The sequence below is a fragment of the Colossoma macropomum genome, unplaced genomic scaffold, assembly GCF_904425465.1.
Source record: "Colossoma macropomum unplaced genomic scaffold, Colossoma_macropomum, whole genome shotgun sequence".
NCBI lineage: Eukaryota > Metazoa > Chordata > Actinopteri > Characiformes > Serrasalmidae > Colossoma > Colossoma macropomum.
Window position 1 is genome coordinate 14,089,353 of NW_023494801.1, and position 16,511 is coordinate 14,105,863.

At 37.1% G+C, this 16,511-nt stretch overlaps 2 protein-coding genes across 9 annotated transcripts in view; one reads left to right on the forward strand and one right to left on the reverse strand.

Moving 5' to 3' along the window:
- Positions 1 to 1,761: 1,761 nt before the first annotated feature.
- On the reverse strand, positions 1,762 to 12,108 carry LOC118821585 (parvalbumin beta-like). Of its 8 annotated transcripts, none has more exons than XM_036590274.1 (7): positions 11,469 to 12,108; positions 8,160 to 8,206; positions 7,345 to 7,424; positions 6,152 to 6,231; positions 4,316 to 4,448; positions 2,926 to 3,035; positions 1,762 to 1,921 (listed from the first exon to the last, which is right to left on the reverse strand). In XM_036590274.1, exons 4-7 carry the CDS (start codon positions 6,210 to 6,212, stop codon positions 1,899 to 1,901), a joined length of 327 nt encoding a protein of 108 aa, XP_036446167.1. In that variant the 5' UTR covers positions 6,213 to 6,231; positions 7,345 to 7,424; positions 8,160 to 8,206; positions 11,469 to 12,108; the 3' UTR covers positions 1,762 to 1,898. The 8 variants fall into 8 exon arrangements, with proteins under 8 accessions (XP_036446167.1, XP_036446164.1, XP_036446162.1 ...); XM_036590271.1 differs by having other exon boundaries at positions 7,345 to 7,467; XM_036590269.1 differs by having other exon boundaries at positions 7,345 to 7,524.
- lmtk2 (lemur tyrosine kinase 2) overlaps positions 10,397 to 16,511 on the forward strand; it is a 39,066-nt gene continuing 32,951 nt past the window's right edge. The window contains exon 1 of the mRNA XM_036590260.1: positions 10,397 to 10,967. Coding sequence (XP_036446153.1) covers positions 10,874 to 10,967 — 94 coding nt within the window. The 5' untranslated portion in view covers positions 10,397 to 10,873. The remainder of the gene's footprint in view (positions 10,968 to 16,511) is intronic.

Consider the following 16,511-nt stretch of genomic DNA (forward strand, 5'->3'; position numbering starts at 1 on the left):
TAAGTAGCTCTAAAGTAATACACTCCAGAAGTCACATGACTATCTAGAACCTACAGGAATCAACTGCTGCTAATTCAAAGGAATTTAGGTCATAATTCATCCTCAAAAATTTGCATAACAAAGTCTTAACAGAGTGTTTGTTTTGCATTACAACTAATAGTGTATGTGTAATTTGGGCTTTACTGAAAGTCATATGAGCTGTTTAATTCTCTTCATGCTTATTAAGAAGGTTGAGTCTTAAGCTATTTCCAGCTCATAGTCTTCTGATGTCCGTGTGAGAGTAAACCTACCAGTACTTTTTAAAATATCCCTGATGTGGTGTCATATGACTTTGAGTGCAATAAATTTCGGACACCTGCCACAGCTCTCATCTGATTGTGAATTATCTGAAAATGAAGCCGTGTTTATATCAGATGTGATTTTCTGAAAAGGGTAGTGTTGTGGAATGGTCATTGATACTCATGGCCATTAGGTATTAGGTCCTACAGCCAGGGAGGGGCTGACTTTTATAGTTACACTACTGTTGTTATTCTGCCATCATCTCAACTTGGACAATATGTGCATGTGTATAATGTACATATGAACTTCTTAAATCTCATTAAAGACTACTTCAGGTTGTACTGTTTGTAAATATGCATCTGCATCTGAGCAGATATTTGTTAAACCACAGTGTTGATTAAATTGAATTGAAAGTGAATTGAAAGTCTTATAAATACTGTAAATTAGTTTTTCCTAATATACAGTACAGTGCAAAAGTCAGAGATCACCCTTTATGCATGCAGTTTCTTGTCAAAGTGGCCATTAAGTACAAATCACTTATTTTTTAGCATCAGGAAAACATAGGCAGAAAATTACACAGAAGACTCAACAACTATTAGTACTATTAGTACTTGTAGTATTTTATGTGTCTACTCTTTGCTTTATTACAGCTTCTGTTTTTGTCAGGAAACAATTGCATGGATATTTTTTCACACGTCCAAAGTTCAGTCTTAGAAGTTGGTTGCATAATCTGAAGCAGAAATGGAGCTTGATTGTCCCCTCTCTCTCAAAGATAAAAGCTTTAAGTAGTGCTTATCTAAACAGGTTTGGTAGTCAAAACGCACATACATCCATCCACCCACCCATCCATCTATCCAGCTCTGCCTCACTAGTTTGCCAAAGTTGTAGTACTAGACCTTACCTTCAAGGTGATATAAAATATGTAGACATTAGACAATTGATGGAAGTAATAAGTCAAATATTTTTACCAATAATCCTTATCAATTCAGGAAAAATGACTCAAAATATATCTTACTGAGCATATTGCTTCTCTCATATTACAACCTTGTTATTTCCATTTTTTTGGCATCATTTGAAAGCGGCAGCTGTCCTTTACATTTCACGACAAAGGGACCAACAAAAAAGGTCTAAAATGACTTGGAATAAAAATCTCATTACATTACTGTACATTAAAGTTAAGGATGCAGTTCCTCTTCCTATAAAGTTACCATTTTGGGGCTACATGGTTTTGTTACAACAGCGACAATATGCTCAAAAGGAAATCTAGCAAAGATGGTGCACCAATTGGCCAACACCTTCAAATATGATCAATATCTAGCACAATATCAATCAGGTGATCTCCTGCAGTGTAAACAAGCTGGCCCATTTCTGTTCTGGGTGACCGACAAGTAGTGATGACAGCTTATTGTGGATTAAAACACCCAACGCTGGACAGTTTAGACACATCTTAAAACTAGTAGGCCTTTACAACTTTGCCACATAATTAAACTTTATTTCACAAATTCACTGAGTCATTTAATCAGTACAAACATTTTTAGTCAGCTATGAGACTGCTGGAAAAAAGAAAACAGAAAATTCTAGTTTGTCACCGTCAGGCTAGGAGAAGACGCATCAGTACATCAGTTCAGCAGCGTGCAGAATTCTGGGGAAGAGCAAAAACAGAGATCAGAGTATTAATCACAAATACTTAGATAGATAACACAAAAGATTTCTGGTGCTGAATTGCAAAAGTTACTTGTAAAAGTTTAACTAAGCAACACTAAAACGTCTTTTTCTAAGCCACCGTAATCTGAACTGAGACACTACAATATGACACTCAGTCTGCCTTAAAGGGAGAGTCAGGGGAGGGAGTCTATCTCCCTCTAGGCAGTTTGTCAGTAGGTTTTAGTGTTAGTAAATAGTTCTAATCCTCTGGGTGAAAGGAGGAGTAGTGCTGGGAGTAGAGCTTCAAATTTCCAAGGGACTGCAGGCTCAGTCTGTTGCTCATTAGAGGCTTTATCTCTAATGATGTTTTACTATTGTGATAAATAATGTAAATATCTGACCCTGCAGCAGTTTTATTTGAACGAAACGATTCAATGCATCAAATCTCAAATTTCACCAAAGTTTGTTTAGCTTCAGTTATTTTGGTGAGTTTTAGAATTATTGTAAAAAACACAAATTTATTGAATATTACACTCAGATATAAAGGTATGAAACTGTCACTGGGGCAGTACCTCTCTTTTCACTGGGGTGGGACCCTAAAGGGTACATCTCAGTACCTTTAGTCAGGGAACATAATTGTACCATAATCCATTGAAATTATGTTTTCTAAGTTGTATTGGCTCCACACACCCCGTCTCGTCTCCAGGCTTTTTATTTTATTGTTCTGTTTTAAAACATTTGGTTATAAAAAAGATAATTTTCACCTGGAAAAACTTATTTAAGATACACAATTGGACCTTAAAACCACTGTTGTACCTTTGAGGGTACATTTACAATGTTTGTACCTTAATAAATGAAAAATTTAGCTGCACGGTGACTTTATTTTTGAGAGTGTATTATTATCAATTCTAACATTCTAAAATCAATGAAATTGAATTGCCACCTTCAGATCGATACATTACAGTGCACTGATGTATTTCTATTGTGTATTTTATTATTTACCCTGCATGCCAATTTTGCCATCTCCATCACAGTCTCCCACTGCCAGAAACGCTTTGGTCTCGGAGTCTGTCAGCTCTCGGGCACCTGCGATGAAGTTCTGGAGGAAGAGTCTGAAGAGGAAAAAGTGGAAAATGGAAATGTTTTGCTCAGCGTCTGGCGTGACTACAATGCGAGAGTGAACTTGCTAACTCCGAAAGCATTAAAGGAATACTCCTACACTACTTCTAATCTGTAGCACAGAATCAGTTACAATAGAAATCATAGTTTCAACACATTTGCCTGTACTTAGAAAGGAAAAGACAACCTGTTGACTCAAAAAATGTTTATAACAGAAGTCATCATGTGGCTTTTATTATGTGTGTCTTGGATCAATAGGTTCTGTTTTATTTTCCTGCAGTTTTATAGCTTTGATTTCCTCATAACGTGTTACATTTTGTCAATGAGCAGTAAGTGCATTGTGCAAAAGAGAAATCTGGGTTGAAAAACTGCAAAGTGATATCCACACTGCTGCCACAACAAAACCTTGTATCTCTGAAACAGTAACTTTGCCAGAAAAGTCAACAAAACAACATTAAATATTTGTCTGTGAAGTCACTTCATATTGTTCAGTAGCGTTTGTATGAATGTGGAGAATCTTCAGCCTGCTGAATGTGAGCGAATGACTGAGAGAGTGATTAGTGTGAGTGTCTGAGTACGTGGCTGACTAAGTGAGAGAGTAAGTGAGTGAGTGATTAGAGTGAATGGGTGAGTAACTGACTGAATGAGTGATTAGAATGAATGAGTGAGTGATGAGAATGAATGAGTGAGTGATGAGAGTGAACAAATAAATGAGTAATTAGAGTGAATGAGTGAGTAGAGTGAAAGAGCGAGTGAGTGAGTGAATGAACGAGTGGGTGAGTGATTAGAGTGAGTGAGTGAGTGAGTGACTAAGTGACTGAGTGAGTGATTTGAGTGAGTGAATGAAAAGACTAAGTGACTGAGTGATTAGTCAATGAGGGAGTGACTGAGTGAGTGATTAGAGTGAGTGATTTGAGTGAGTGAGTGAAAAGATTGAGCGATTAGAGTCAATGAGTGAGTGAGTAACTGAGTGGGTGATTAGAGTGAATTAGTGAATGATGAGAGTAAATGGATGGTTGATTAGAGTGAATGAGTGAGTGATTAGAGTGAGCGAGCGAGTGACGAGTGAGTGAGTGATTTGAGTGAGTGAGTGAGTGAGTGAGTGAATGAGTGAGTGATGAGAGTAAATTAATGAGTGAGTGATTGAGTGAGTGACTGACTGACAGAGTTATAAGCCAGGTCCATGAGGTGCTTCACAACTAAAAAATAGAGTTACAAGCTTTTCTTATGACAGCGAGTGTATTTAAAAGTGCCAGTCAGAGTTGTGCATTACTTGAGCTCCTCTTCTTCAATAAATCCACTCTTGTCTCGGTCAAGGACTTTGAACACTTCCTGGCCCTCAGTGTTCGACTTGCCAGACAGCCCCACTTGTTTAAAGAAAGCCTCGATTGCAAAAGTGCCCGGAGCTGTGGAGAGACAACAGTGGTGAGAGACAGAGAGTGAGTAAGACAGCAAAGCAAAGAAGAGAAAAGCTGAGTTATGGGGCCATTCTGGCCTACTGACCAACGATTCACCCGCATTTATATAAGACTTTTCAGAATAACAGTCAAGGAATACTCCAGCATTTTTCATCCTACTCTCAGTCTGCTGTATTTGCAGCATACAGCCAGTTACTATAAACAATGATTTTGATACTTGTCTCTATTCATAGTAAAAGTACAGAAACTCACTGACTTATAAAAGAAAGCAGTAGGCATGAGCTGAAGCAGCTTCCCTTTTGCTTCTATTATGAGTGTGTTCTGAGTCAACAGGTTTTATAAGTTTCTGTTTTGTAAGTCTCTTTTGTAAGAAATGTGTCAAAATGACTCTCTGTGGTAAATGACAATGTAAAACAGTGATGGCTGGGGTATTCCTTTAAAGATGATATATAGCTCTATAGATTATTAGGTATTTTAATACATTAAATTTGCACTTAACATAGTGATGCATTGAATTGACCTGATTGTAATGAGTACATGATTTGCACATTAAAGGGGAATTCCTTTGATTTTTCATTGATTGTATTAATTAAATAATGTAAACAAAGTCATTCAGAGTGGTTTCATGTGAAATGCTCCGTTCTAGAGAAACTTACTGAGTCAGAAATGTTTACTGTGGTGGTGATAGGAACAAGACGTCTGAAGAGTTTAATGCTTCTAAAAGCTCCCTCACAGATAGTTATTACAATCATAAAAGAAATGGTTATGAATATGATGCCTGATGTCTCAGACCTTGTTTGTATGATAGTTTTATGATAAAACTTTGATCTAAAATATAGATTTTTAAAAACATTTGCGGTGTTGTAAGACAAAATAATACCTAAACAAAACTTTTTTTTTTAGTTTACCACTGTTTATCATTATCAACATTACATATAAAAGCTTAGATGACACATGCAGGTTCACTGGTTTTAGTTAGGAAATAAATGGGCTATATTTGTTTTATACGCACTGCACCCCTTGGTTCCTATCGCCACCCCTGAAAAGAAGTCAGAGTCTGTAAGTTTCTCTACAATGAACTATTTCAGATCAAACCACTCTGAATGACTTGGTTTACATCTCAATGGTTGAATCATGCAGAAATTTTGAAAAATTGTTGGAATTCTTCTTACATGACCTGTACATTAATAAATGCGGTCTTTCAGTTTCTTTCCTTTTGCCAACAATTATGCTGATGTGATATATTTTATTCATGCGAAAGTGATGTACATTTGAATCAAGTAAATTTAAGTTCAGACAGGACTGGTGATGCTATGGCTCAAGATATCCTCCTACGCTGAAGCCATGACACTGACATTTTCATCTTCTCCAAATGGCGTGCTTTTGTCCGCTTTTTGAAGCAGATAGAATTGTCAGATGAATAATTAAAAGCAGGTGGGATTTGAAGTCTGCATGCTTGGTGGTTCAAATTGTTCTTGAACACTCAGCGCAAACACACTGGTATCTGGGTGGTAACGGCTCCCTAGCCCCCTGGCTGCTTGGTTACCTTGGCCTAGCAATCCCCCATGCATGTGCCCACGGGAGTCTATGTGTGTGAATACATGTATGTAAACAGTGGCTGTACATGTAAATGTGTGGCTGTGGTTAATCTGGGTGTGGTGTTTGCATGTACATAACGTCCTTAAGATGACCTTGGCATGCCTGGACAGCCGCAACAATGTCCTCTTCTTTCAGTATCCCTGCAAACGCCATGCCTGTGTCCACCTGAGCGCTGGTCACATGGAGACAGAAGTGACAGTTTTAGGCATAACTGTATATCTCTGGGCTCTGGGCACATCATATATATTTTTGTATGTATGAAGAGCTTCAATCCAAAATGCTGTACATCCATTTATAATAACTTTTGATATAAAGAATTTGAAAAGAGTGATAACTGACATGTAACAAACTTTGTCCAAGAATGTGTTTTTATTTCTCTAATAAAGGTGGTTACCATCATCATACAGCATGAATGTTTCTTGAAACAAAAACACAGTTCATGAATATAGTGTTTAATGTATTTGTCAAATGACATATTGTTGATTTTCTAAGTGAAAATAAGTTAACACATCCTCTACAGAAAACACACTTCTGCACGTTTTAATGCACAATTACTGTTTATTTGCTGAATTAGCATATTGGGAAAAAATATAAAACTTAAAATGTGGTCTGTGCAAAAATTATGGCATATTTATATTTTATGTTAAACTCAGCAGATAAATATTGTGCACTAAAATGACAGAAACTGTTCTCTGTGGAGGATGTGTTAACTTATTTTCACTTAGAAAATCAACAAAAGATGCAAGTTGACCTGAGGTGTTCAACATTTTGCATTCCACTGTATATAAACAAACAAAAAATTAATGTCGAAACAAAAATTTTATCATCAGAATTCTACCAATATGTGAATGTATTGCTATACTAAGGAAATAAATGTTTTTAATCCATGTTTTAATCCCCACATCCCCCACTAACTGCTGTGTGAATATCTCAGTTGATGTTTTCTGCATTGTGCACTGATGTCTTTGCACTTTTTGTATATGTAAATATGTGCAAAATGTGTAATTTCTATATTGATGTTTGTGTTCTTTTGCTACTGTAGCATCTTGTCTCTATCTATCTATATAAACTCTGAACATATATGGCTTGTATATGTATACATAATTCAGTCTTTGAATTATACATTGTAAAATGAAGAATTAATTGTGCAAATGCAATATAATATTTCTTAGCAAGTTTAAACAATCAAAGCATTATAAAGTATTTTAACACTGGCCTTAACCAACCTCAAAGTTTTATCAGACACAAAAAAACATCAACAGACAACAAAGAATTGAGCACTAACCTTCAGCTGGGTGATGAACCTGTGCAGCTTCCACTGAAGCATCCACCTGAATGCAGCTGAAGAGAGTACAGCGTCCGTGCCTATAAACCCACGGAGACCAACTTACCACAAAACACCTCCCTCCTCATTAGCAAATCAGAGTATATCATTTCTGATGACTGTTGGTTGAAAACTATTCCCCTGGAAAAAAAATACTATGTAATGCACAGACAAACCAAAACATAACCATGCTTCATAGTGTAAACACAGCCATAAATATTAAACTCATACATTTGTATATTGTATATTGTACACCACTGTGCAAAACGCAGAGATCGCCCTTCATTTAGTTCCCAAATTTTCTTCTATTTAGTATATCAATAAGGGCTACTTGACAGCTCCACATCTGTTCAGACTTATAGTGTTGAGATGTCTTCTCACAGTGGAAGGAATGGACAGAAACACCTGTGGATTTTTTCAGAGCTGAATCAAGAGTGGAGCTTGATTTTCTCCTCTCTCTCAAAGATGAAAGCTTTAAGTGCTGTTCCTCTGATGGGGACAGTTTTGGTGGTCTGCCAGGTCTCAAACAGTTGTTAACAGTCCCATTTTCTTTACATCTTTTAATAAATAATCTCCTTAGAAATATCTCCTGAAAATGAAAAAAAACCTTTTCCTGTTTTCACTGGAAATTAAATAAATGAAAAATGATCTCTGACTTTTGCATTGTACTGTATATTGTGTATATCTGTGTACATCATTTCTTTGTACATTCACAGGTATCTCTTGTTTTCATGTAAATCATTTATTATTAACTAGCGCTTATTCATTTTTCCTACCTTCAAAGTTCCCCTCTCAGATTACTTATCAACTGTCCAAGATGAACCTGCAGAACGTAAAAGTTTCTTAATAAAAACTGTATGCAAAGGCCTTTAGAATAGTGAACAGTGTTAAAATGACTATTTATGAACTGTTCTTTATATATTATGCTGTTATTACCACCATTTTTGTAAAATCTGCCCATGTACTAGTGAATTTATATCAACAAATAACAATACATCTTTAGGCTCTAAGCATAATACATTCCTTCCCTTGCATGACTTAAGCTAAAGGCCTACACGGCTGACCCACACATGAGACTCTGCACATGGTGGGTAAAACAGGTTTATCACCAAAAAGTACTGTGATCATAAAAGAATTATGATGTTTTATTGTAAATCTCAGGCTTTTCATTAACACACACTATGTGCAGATCTTGTGATCTACAGCCTGTGAAGTTAACACTGTCAAAAATCTGTGCATTAAAATGAAATACAGTGCATATTATATTTCTCACATAAAAAACAACAAACTCAGTGAAAAAAGCAGTGCCTCCAGGAAAGTTCCTATTTCCTATTCAGCCACAGTAGAGCAAAAAATATACAGAAATCTGATATATGGCCATTTATGGACAGATATCATAAAGAGTCATATATGCATATCATATATTATAATGATCATATATGCATAATATATGAATCATACATATATGTCTGATACATGGTTGAATCCATCCCAGCACAGTTAAAATTTTTACTGTTACTATTGTCTGTTTGCTTTCGAATATCAATTTATTTAAATGAGTCAGGAAACAATATGTTCCATGTACGAAAGAGATGGTTCGGCAAGGGTTCCATGAGCCATAGAACCATGAACACTCAAAGAATAATTTCATACTTAAATGTTTCTTTGCATGGAGAAGTTCTTCCGATTGAGGCAGAATGTGTTGTATATGGTTCTACATAGGACCTTTTTGGAAATGGTTCTGCACAGCACCAGAAAGGTTCTAGAACCATTTTCAAAAAGGTTATATGTAGAACCATATACAACACATTCTCCATCAATCTAAAGAACCATTTCACATGCAAAGAACCATTTAAGCATGCAAATGGTTCTCTGAGTGTTCATGGTTGCCTACAGAAACAATGGGCCTCATCCACCAATATCTTCGCACGTTTGTTCTCAAATGTGTTCTTGAGAAAGATCCTAAGAAAACGTCTACGTCAGATTCATGACGTGTTCTCACAGAACTGTTCACACCATTGTGCTCTCAAGTGTGTGTAGATTCTGTTCTCACTTAAGAACAAATCCCAAATAAGAAAACATTGGTGAATGTCAGAAACTTCATGAAAACTGCTTAAGTGGGTTTTAAGAAGAAATTTGCTCTTAATAACGGTTGGTGAATGAGGCTCATTGTCTTTACTAAATAACCCTTCCAGAACCTTTAAGGGAAATCCATATATGGTAATATATGTCATATATTTGAAATCTATTTATTGATGTATATTAGACTCCTGTGTGGCGATGCTTAGATTGTGTCTATGCTTAAGTCACATCCACTGTGCAGATCCTACAGCTGTGTTAGTAATAAATGGATCATTAAGAGAAAAAGTCTGAAAAATGACTGAATTTGTCTAGAAAAAGGATTAAAACTCAAATGCCTATCCTAATAGCCTAGATGTTGGATGTACTAAGACGTTCCACAGCAGTAACAATACTCAGTACACTCTTAAAAAAGATTATTCTTCAAGGGTTCTTTAGAAAAGGGAATGGTTCTCTTTAGACCCATGAGTTCTACATAGAACAATTTCATGCTTAAATGATCCTTTGCTTGGTGAAACTGTTCTTCAGATTGATGGAGAATGTGTTGTATGTGATTCTACATAGAACCTTTTGGAAATGGTTCTATACATCAGGCTTGTGACAATAGAAGAACCCTTTTTTGGTGCTATATCATTCTCCATCCATCTGAAGAACCATTTCACCATGAAATGGTTCAGTACAGAGCTCATGGTTGTAAATGGAACCAGAACCCTTGAAGAACCGCCTTTTAAGAGTGTAGGTTTCCGACCCGCTACTTTTATACCTTTTTTAGAGCAAATGTCAATATTTACAGTTTTATACCGGAGAAGCTGTGAAATGTCCCTGTGTATAACAGCAGTCTGTCGTTCTCCTGAGGAGAGATTTGAAGAAGTGCGCGGTACCTGCTTTTCCTGAACACTCCCTCTGATTTGTTGTGCCGCGCGACTGCATGTGACGCAGCTGAGGGCGAACATGGCGCTGGAACAGGGAGGTGATGCTGGACCGTGTCAACTAACCTCACCGCTGTAAACGGACCGCTGTAACGTTAAACGTCGGAAAATACCCGCGTATAGATATGATTCTTCAGGAGAGATAATGAACAGTCGCGTCGTTTCAAGCAACAAAAGACGACAGCGAGTAAGAAGCTGCTATCTACCTGCCGGGAGCTTGCAAGTGTTAGCTAGGTTAGCTAGCTAGCTAGCCTGGTCAACACCGCCGGACTGTGGATGGTCACGCTGCTAACGCTCAGCTAGCTGGATGTTTTCGGTTATGATACCACCAGCTGAATGTCGATAGAGTTGATGTGTCAGTTGTATTAGGTAGTTTTATCCACAAATGTCTCTTTTATGCCTTTCCTTTAACGCTAGTGATTAGTAGTAGGATAGAGGTGACTAGCCGGGTTAGCTAGCTAGTCGGGCTGAGAGCTGAGACGATGGACACCGTTCGTGTGTGTGTATGTGTGTTGTCACTGGGAGCGGGGATCCTGCAGCTTTCTGAAGGTGCACCTCTTCTGAATCAACAAACAGGTAAGCTAACGTTATTTGATAACACATTTCACTAAATAATGAGCTGACAGTGCGGTTGAACCCGTATATTCAGTGTTAGTCTTTGGCTAAATAGCTAAGCTGTCCGGCCTGACTGACGACTGGTTTGCTACCAGCTTGTGATATGTGAGCTAGAACAGATAGGTTAGCTGGCTAGGCTAGCATCACAAACGAGCTTGTCGGGCAGCTAACCTAGCTAACGTAATTAGCTGATAGTTGACCTGTGTTTGTTTACAGGGAAGTTCATGTTGACCCCAATTGTATCCGTTCTTTCCTTTGCAACGTTGTTATAGTCTCCCACACCTAGTGAACGTTAGCTACCTCCTTTAGAGAAGGAATGTAGTGGTTCCCTGTTCTTGATGTTTTTAGCCTGATAGTTAGCTACCTCACTGGCTCTGGCTCTATTGGACACCAGTTTATAACAGCAGTTATGCCTAGTTATAAAAGTAAACATTGTCAGCACAGTGCTGTCAAAGAAATTACCTGTAGCCTTCAGCTTTGCACTAAACCTGATGTAGGTGCTCCATTATGTTATTGTAATGATACACATTCCTGTCAAACAAGTTGCTGTTTGGACACAACTAACATTTTAAAGCAGAGAGTTCACACTTAACACATGTCTTGCCAAGATTATACATTAAAGTTTTTAGAGCATTTGCTTGGTGGTTGGCTAAGTTATAACCTCATTCTTGTGACCCACAGTGGTACTTACAGTAATGTGTAACGTAATAATACATTCCACTCTTATCAACAGTGAATGATTGACTAAGTAAGGGATGTCTGTTCCTTAAAAGTCTCTATTAAAGTGCACACATTGTTCATGACTAGCCTGTGTCTGATTTGATTTTGCCCAGAAGCAAAAGGCCATGGTTGTTTGCTGTTTAGTCACAATAGTCTTGTGTTTTGGCTTTGCTGGCCACTTGTCATGCTAATGAAACAAGGTGTAGGCCAAGATGCATATTCCAGATTAGATTTAAATGAAAGGCCTTTCCTGCTTAGCATATAGTCTACCAGAGTTTTATGTTGTGTTTTATGTTGTGTCATTGTTAATTGGGATTCACAAAGATATCAGAATCATATCTGCCAATAAAATACAAATGTTACAATTTGACAGATATCAAGATATTTCAAACGGATTTTGACGGCTTATTACAGAGGAGCAGAACATTTAGCCAAACATTTTCTACAAGAACCAGCAGGACAGTTCCTTTTTTGTAAAAGAAAACAAATTGTCTGCATAATTACACAGATGATTATGGTAATTTAACAAGAGCAACGGTCCACAATGCTCATCACATCATGGTGGTGTGACGCACTCCTAGCTGACTAATAGTTGTGACTCAAACAGAGTCATTTTGCTGTTTATCTTGTCTGGCCTGAGACTTCACTGAGCTGTGAGAATCTTCATGGTCCAGTGACATTAACCTTGGCCCACAGTGTGCTGCTATCACCAGTGATCCTTCTTAATAACAAGCTAGACAAATGTTAGTCATTAATTGTCAGGCCTTCATAATGTCAGTTTCACTTGACTTTTACTGTGTCAGAGTGTTTACATTGGTCAGCTGTTTGTGGTCTTCAGTAGAAGTTCTCACATCTATGCTTTGGCTCCTTAAAGAGTATGTGTTTGAGTTGATAAGTGGGTCCTGGCTGGGCTGCGTATAAAGTTTACTTAATGTGGGTATATTTTGAGTAGAGAAACATTAAGCTGCTCTAAAACCATACTTTTCTCATTATCTGACGTATGACAACACTGACGGTGACTGTCGCAGTAACTGCCCACGAGTCAAACACAGAGACAGAATGCTGTAGGCGTTGCTAACATGACGCGTGACTGTTTAATAAGAAAATACACCTACATTACTGTTTATATGAAGGTCCCAAAAACATCCTTTACATGTAGTGAGAGTAATTGGAATGTCAGTCTCATATTTCAAAGTCAGGTGCAGGATTAAACTCTCTTGTATGAACCCTTTGACTTTGAAGAGTTTGCCAAACTGTTTACCTTGCAATGCAACAAAATAATACAGTAGGTCAAAATAATGCTTTTTTGCAATTCAGTACTTTATTGCAGTAGGTCTTGTAGACGTGAATGTTCTTTTCAGCTTCTCACATGCATAGTATGGACAAAATGTCACACTGTGATTATATTGCTGCATGTTACACTGGCAGTATGCCTTGCAATATATTAAGAACGCATTAATGAATCGTTGCTACATCAGGATTAAAGGTTAGCATGCATTATTTTGACAAATATATTTGTTGTTTCACATAAATGCCTTGATTCAGCAAAATACCCACAGAAACCAGTAAGACTGAACAGAATAATTTGAATACTTGAATATTGAGTTTGAATGCTTGTCTGTTATATTAAAGTTAGTTTTTTTCTGTGTAGTAATCAGGAGCTTTGTCTTTTTTTTCCAAATCACAAAAATTTCAGCTGAGGCTACAACTTCTATCAGCAGCAAAGGCCTTTAAATTGAACAGTTATTGTCAGTGTATGGAAAATTATCATATATTTAAAAAAATAAAAATATATAATTGCTGGTTTAGTTGAATAAGTCATGTGCAAAAATGGTCAGTGCAATGTTTGCGATAAGAAGATGGTGTACCATGGAGGCATGACAAATTTGCTAAATCATCTCCTATATGTCCATGTCTATTATCCAGTAGGCATGTCACACATGTTAATGTTTGTTGGTTAGTGGGGTTGGGAGATGAAACAGGGTTGCTGAAGCACCAGAATGTATGTGCCGCACCATTTAAGGTTCCATGGAAAATTAGAATAAGAAGCAAACTTCAGCTTCTTGTACCTTGGATGGTTGATTAGCCAAGCTGTTTGAAATGGCAAGCGGGGAACTTACAATTTGTACCACTACTTGAAGAGAGCCCTGGATTCCACAGTTGGCTAGAAGTGATTTAGCCACATTACAGAATCCCCTCTCACACTCATTTCAGCCTGAAGGCAAGAATGACATTTTATATAGAAGCACAAGATCTGATTGTAAATTAATTATGCGACATGTAATAGGTGTCTTGCACTTTTTGTTTGATGTCTAATAAGAAAATGACTTGTGCTGTTTATCCCTTCAGGAAGCTCTGTTGTCTTTTTTGGGGCAACAGTAAGAATTACCCAAAAACAAATTGAGAATTTCGAATAGATAACTAAATGCGTAAGCTACAAAAACAACAATATGTATTGTATCATGAAATCTGTGTATCGTTGTACCCCTGTTATCCAAGTACCACTTGGTAGGCTACATGCCTTTCTTATAACATGGCTGATTTAAGTTCTGATTTCACTGACATTATTGTTTTTAAGGCTGATTTTGAGAACGAGTATCCGGGTACTCATTTAGAAATGCCATCGAGTGTTTGAAGCCGGTAAAATGCTTTTCAGATCAGCCCTAGAACCCAGTCTTTGACTGCTTAACATCATCACCTCCACACCGGTTGCACTTATAGACCTTTTTTATTACTGCTGCTGAGCAAAGTTCACTCCAATATGCAGGTATAACAGGAGCTATTTGCAGCTTGTTCGGTTGAGCTGAGAAGCAGCAGAATGATTTGTTAGGATTGCCAAGTCATGATAAAGATGTATTCCAGTCTACACTCATGATTCTGATGGGAAGTTACCACCTCTGCTTATATAAGACAGGCTAATGCAGTGTCAGGATTTTACATGCTTTTCTCTGCTGTTCAAATGGAAATGTCCCATGGCCTTTATTTTCCTCCTTCTCATTACCTCCCCTGATCCAAACTCTTTGGCAGCACTTTGGCCTTTGCCTGCTATTTTGTGATTATGCAAGTCTATAATTGATTTACAATCAAGTACAGGAAATAATTGACATTATGTTGGTCAACCTTGCACTTCTGTTTTACCTGTTAGTTTGGAAATGCTGTTAAATATTCAGTGGGCTAGTTAGTGTTAGTGTTGTCTAAGATTCATGTTCAAGAGTGGTGTTAGTAGTTGAGACTACTTAAATCAAAATGGTTCATCAGTCAACATCTTGTAAATTCTATAATCTGCAAAGATTGTTATGCGATCAACTATTGTTGTTGGTGATATTAAAAATATTATATATTAACCCTAATGAACTGTTGGGTTATTTATACCTGTTTGGATTTGAACTTAGACGCTAATTTGCAGGTCCCTAATTTTAGGAGAGCATTTAGAACCATACAATTTTGATTGAAAACATACAATTATCATTTTGCACAAGCTTGTCTTATCTCACCCCATCTTGCTATATTCTATGCTACAAAAAATACAACAAAATTAATTTTGACTCTTGAAACTCAATCACAATGAGTGTCTTGGACACTTGGAATTTAGCGAAACACTGTCAGGCCACAGGCTGCCTCTGAATCTTTAATTTCTGCTCATTAAATTTTCACAACAGATCCTGCTTCCTTATGGCTTCTGTTTTACCCAGAATGTGTGTAGTACTTGTGAAGCCAGCGCAGACTGTTGTGATTTCAGGCAGATCTTATGGTGTCTTTTCTCATATGTTCAGTTGCACTGTTTAGGGGTACCGTCTTTCTTAACAGACAGCAAGTTGTTGATGAGCTCTGAAAAGTTCAGAACTAAGGCCCAACTGCTTTGAGAATTTTGTGGCTGGTACTAATTTTAGGGGGCTGTAAATTCTGTGATCTTTTTAATAAGTTTGCCAGTGTTATATTATTTTTATATTTACATTTTTACTCCAGTAGTTTATTAAACAGTGCTTTTTTGACATATGTTTGTAATTTTTGTTATGTTTTCTCTCTTTGTTATTCTTATTTTGGTAGATAAGTTTGTATATGTTTTGCAAACTTTGTATTGCTGTTATATAGTTTTTCAAATTGGGTTCCTCAATGAAGGTTTTGCCCTGTCTTAAGGTGATTGAGAATTCACATCCTGGCAGTAAACAAAAAATAGTTTGCAGATATCAGTAAAAAGTGTGCGTCATCACTGCGGACTGTCATTATTGGGCAAACGATATATCGGTTGGGCCTTATTCAGAACAGTAGTGTTGCACTGAAAAAGCTTTGTCACAGTAATAGTCTAGACCTGTGCGGTTCTCTTTGCCCAGTATATCTCATTTATAAAATACAAAAACGGTTGTGTTTGCTAATTTTAGGTCGGCCATGAAGATTATGTGAGTCATTTAAAAACTAAATGTACTGATGTGATTCTGTAATGAGTGTGTGTGTTGTCCATATCTGTTTTGAGTCTATTTTAGTTTATTTCTAATACCTGAAATCTGCTGTTTTTCACAGTGAATGATTCTCAAAGCATCCTCAGTGGAAACGAAACTTGAAAGTGCACTTGAGAACTCTGTGGAACATAATTTCTTAAAGGTTTAAATCAAAGCAGATATCCCAGCAGCAGAGCACATTTAACTGACAGATGGGCATATCCAGCTGCCCGTGCTTTGCATTTGCTCGTTTTGCTTATAGTATACATACATTGTGGTTGTGAATTTTTCTTTTTTTTGTGTGTGGTCTGTTACCAAAAGCAGGCCTGCACGACACAGACAAAATATC

Bases quoted from the DNA above. Each gene is read 5' to 3' on its own strand.
- LOC118821585 (XM_036590267.1), bottom strand. From the start codon at position 4,644: ATGCTGCAAATACAGCAGACTGAGAGTAGGATGAAAAATGCTGGAGTA. The intron at 3,036-4,315 runs GTAATGCACAAC...TTTCCTCTTCAG, and splicing joins ATTGAAGAAGAGGAGCTCAA to ACTCTTCCTCCAGAACTTCA. The intron at 1,922-2,925 runs GTAAATAATAAA...GCTCTTCCCCAG, and splicing joins TGGCAAAATTGGCATGCAGG to AATTCTGCACGCTGCTGAAC.